The 2,477-nt window shown below is 51.7% G+C and overlaps 1 protein-coding gene across 1 annotated transcript; it reads left to right on the forward strand.

Annotated features, from left to right (window-relative positions):
• Window positions 1-539: 539 nt before the first annotated feature.
• Window positions 540-1,673, forward strand: STEHIDRAFT_151067 (uncharacterized protein; the record flags this gene model as incomplete). The annotated part of the gene is made up of 4 exons (XM_007311835.1): window positions 540-664; window positions 706-856; window positions 918-1,406; window positions 1,539-1,673. The coding sequence occupies 4 exons, from the start codon at window positions 540-542 to the stop codon at window positions 1,671-1,673; spliced, it is 900 nt and encodes a 299-aa protein (XP_007311897.1).
• Window positions 1,674-2,477: the final 804 nt, after the last annotated feature.

Genomic DNA, 2,477 nt, shown 5'->3' on the forward strand with positions numbered 1-2,477 from the left:
TAGCTATGTACAGACCTGGCGGCTGCGTCGCAGCGAAGCGGGCAGCCGCAGCGGTGTGACGCCGTGGGAACTTAAGTAAGCGTCGCGCGCTTGTCACGTTCGGTGAACGCGCGTCGCGCTCTTGCTCTTGTTCTTGTTGAGACGCGTCCGCATCGTCCACGATGAGTCCCCCAACAACCCGCGAAGAGCTCCTTGAGGCTTATATGGCCTTTATGGCTGTTCAGCTTACTTTATTACCTCCTAAATCCTCCCAAGAGCTACTCCAACAACTTCAGAGAGACTGTGCTGCCATCCACACTATCATGACCACTCGCTATCTTAATCCTCGTATTCCCGTTCCCAAAGCTGGTCAGCTTCACCTTGCATGGGAATATGCCAAGGATCCAGCCCATCATCACCGCTTTGTCAACATGCTGCGTGTCTCCCCACGCGTTTTTGATACAATCCTTGACCTCATCGAAGGCCATGCCGCATTCCAAAATAACTCGAACTGTCCTCAAGCACCAGTACGTGATCAACTCGCTATCACCTTCTATCGGATGGGGCGGTATGGGAATGGTTCATCAATTACCGATGTGGCGCGGATGTCCGGGTATTCAGAGGGAGCTGTTGAGCTGTTCACGGATAGGTGTCTCGATGCGCTCATGTCTCTGCATGACATATTGTACGGCCTCTGACGGATGATGAGAAGGAGGTGGAGAAGAGATACATTGAGGAGAAGTTAGGTTTTGAGGGTTCAAGTTGGAGAGAGGGCTGGATCATGTACGATGGGACAATCATTGTGCTGTACGCTCGGCCAGGGCTCGACGGGGCATCATATTATACACGAAAGTGTAATTATGGCCTGAACTGCCAGGTTTTTCTCTTCTCAGTTTTGATTCACCTTCTATGACAATGCTAATAGTTTTGTATCACAGATCGGGAATTGCCCATCCAATTTACGGATTGGCGATTATTCCTGTGGCAACACTGGTGCCACTCACGACTCCACTGCCTTCGATGAGACTTGTGCAGGTGCAGACCCTGACTGGTTATTCAGTGGACGGGAATTCGCTTGGGGCGACTCAGCATACACCGTCAATGCACGCACCATCCCTGTTCACAAACGCCCTGCCGCCTTTGACCCATCCAATGCCCTTTTCGACAAGTTTGTCTCTCGTCTCTGTGTTCGTTCAGAGCACTGCATGGGTGCACTCAAAGGTCGATGGCAATCTCTCCGTGGTCTTCGTATTCCAATCAGAACGAAGGCAGACCACCTCCGTGCATGCAACTGGGTCTCCTGCTGCATTCTCATGCACAATGCTGTCCTGGATATTGATGGATGGGTCGCAGGTGTGGAGTTCTTGCCAGCACATGGTCGTGCTCAGGAGGCGGAGGACCGGGGAGAGAGAGATGATCCATTGGATGTAGATCTTGGCGATGACAGCGAGGCTAGGCGTCGGGAGCTTGTAGCTGAGATAGTAGCGGCTCGTGAGATGGGTTTAGTGTAGAAATAGATCTTCTCATACTTTCATTCATGCAAAGATGTTTCCAACAAGATTTGTCAATATGACGGGTATACAAAACAAATGGTACGGTACTACATTCCTTCAGCCGGTAGTGCAGGTGAAGTAGCACGAGCAAGATCACGATCCATCTCTCCTTCATCCCAATCTGGAGAGACCGCCCTCTGAGTACGAGCAGGGGTATGTGCAGCTGAGGAACGGGATGTGGACGTAGCACGCTCGGGATGAAGAAGAGACATCACCTCATCCTCCAGAATTGCAATCTGCGAGTCAATCTCCCGATTGATTCCCTTCTTCTCCTCCCGAAACTCTGCCATCTCCAAAAGACCTGAATCGAACTCACGAATTGCACGGTCAAGGCGTGCATTTCTGTCTGCCCGTAAACTCTGGATATGGTCGCGGAGATCCTTGATGGAACCTCGGCGAGCATCAGCCTGAAAGTTCACAAGGCTGCGACTAAGCGAGAAGAGTCACATAAAATCAGTACAGAAGACCGGTGAGAGTATAGAGGAAAAAATAGAAAGAGAGGGGAAGAAAGAAACTGACTCAAGGGTCTCCTTTAGGACGTCGGCAATCCCGTTGGACCGAGGTATTGTCTTGAAGTTGGCCTTGACAGCATCAATCCTCTCTCGGGTGAGATGAGCAGGTGTGGCAGGAGGTGGAATATTCTCAGGAGTTACCGGAGCACCTGCGTGAGGTGGTGCAAGTTGTTGAGCGGGTACGTTGGTGATGTCGGCCATCTGTACATCAGCAGCAGGTTGAGCTAAGCGAAGAGCGGGGTCGATGAGATGGTCAGGGACAGGGTGAGGGAGGGGAGGAGCAGCAGCAGGTTGATGTCCATCGGGAGCTTGGTAAAATGTTGTTTGACGTCCGTTCCGGCCAACACCACGAGTGACAGCGGGGGGTGTTCCCGTTGCGTTCGTGAACAGGAGCCTATGCATGTCAGGGAAGAATGCACACTCCTTGGTTAAT

This window comes from Stereum hirsutum (genome assembly GCF_000264905.1).
Source record: "Stereum hirsutum FP-91666 SS1 unplaced genomic scaffold STEHIscaffold_76, whole genome shotgun sequence".
In the NCBI taxonomy this organism is placed as follows: domain Eukaryota; kingdom Fungi; phylum Basidiomycota; class Agaricomycetes; order Russulales; family Stereaceae; genus Stereum; species Stereum hirsutum.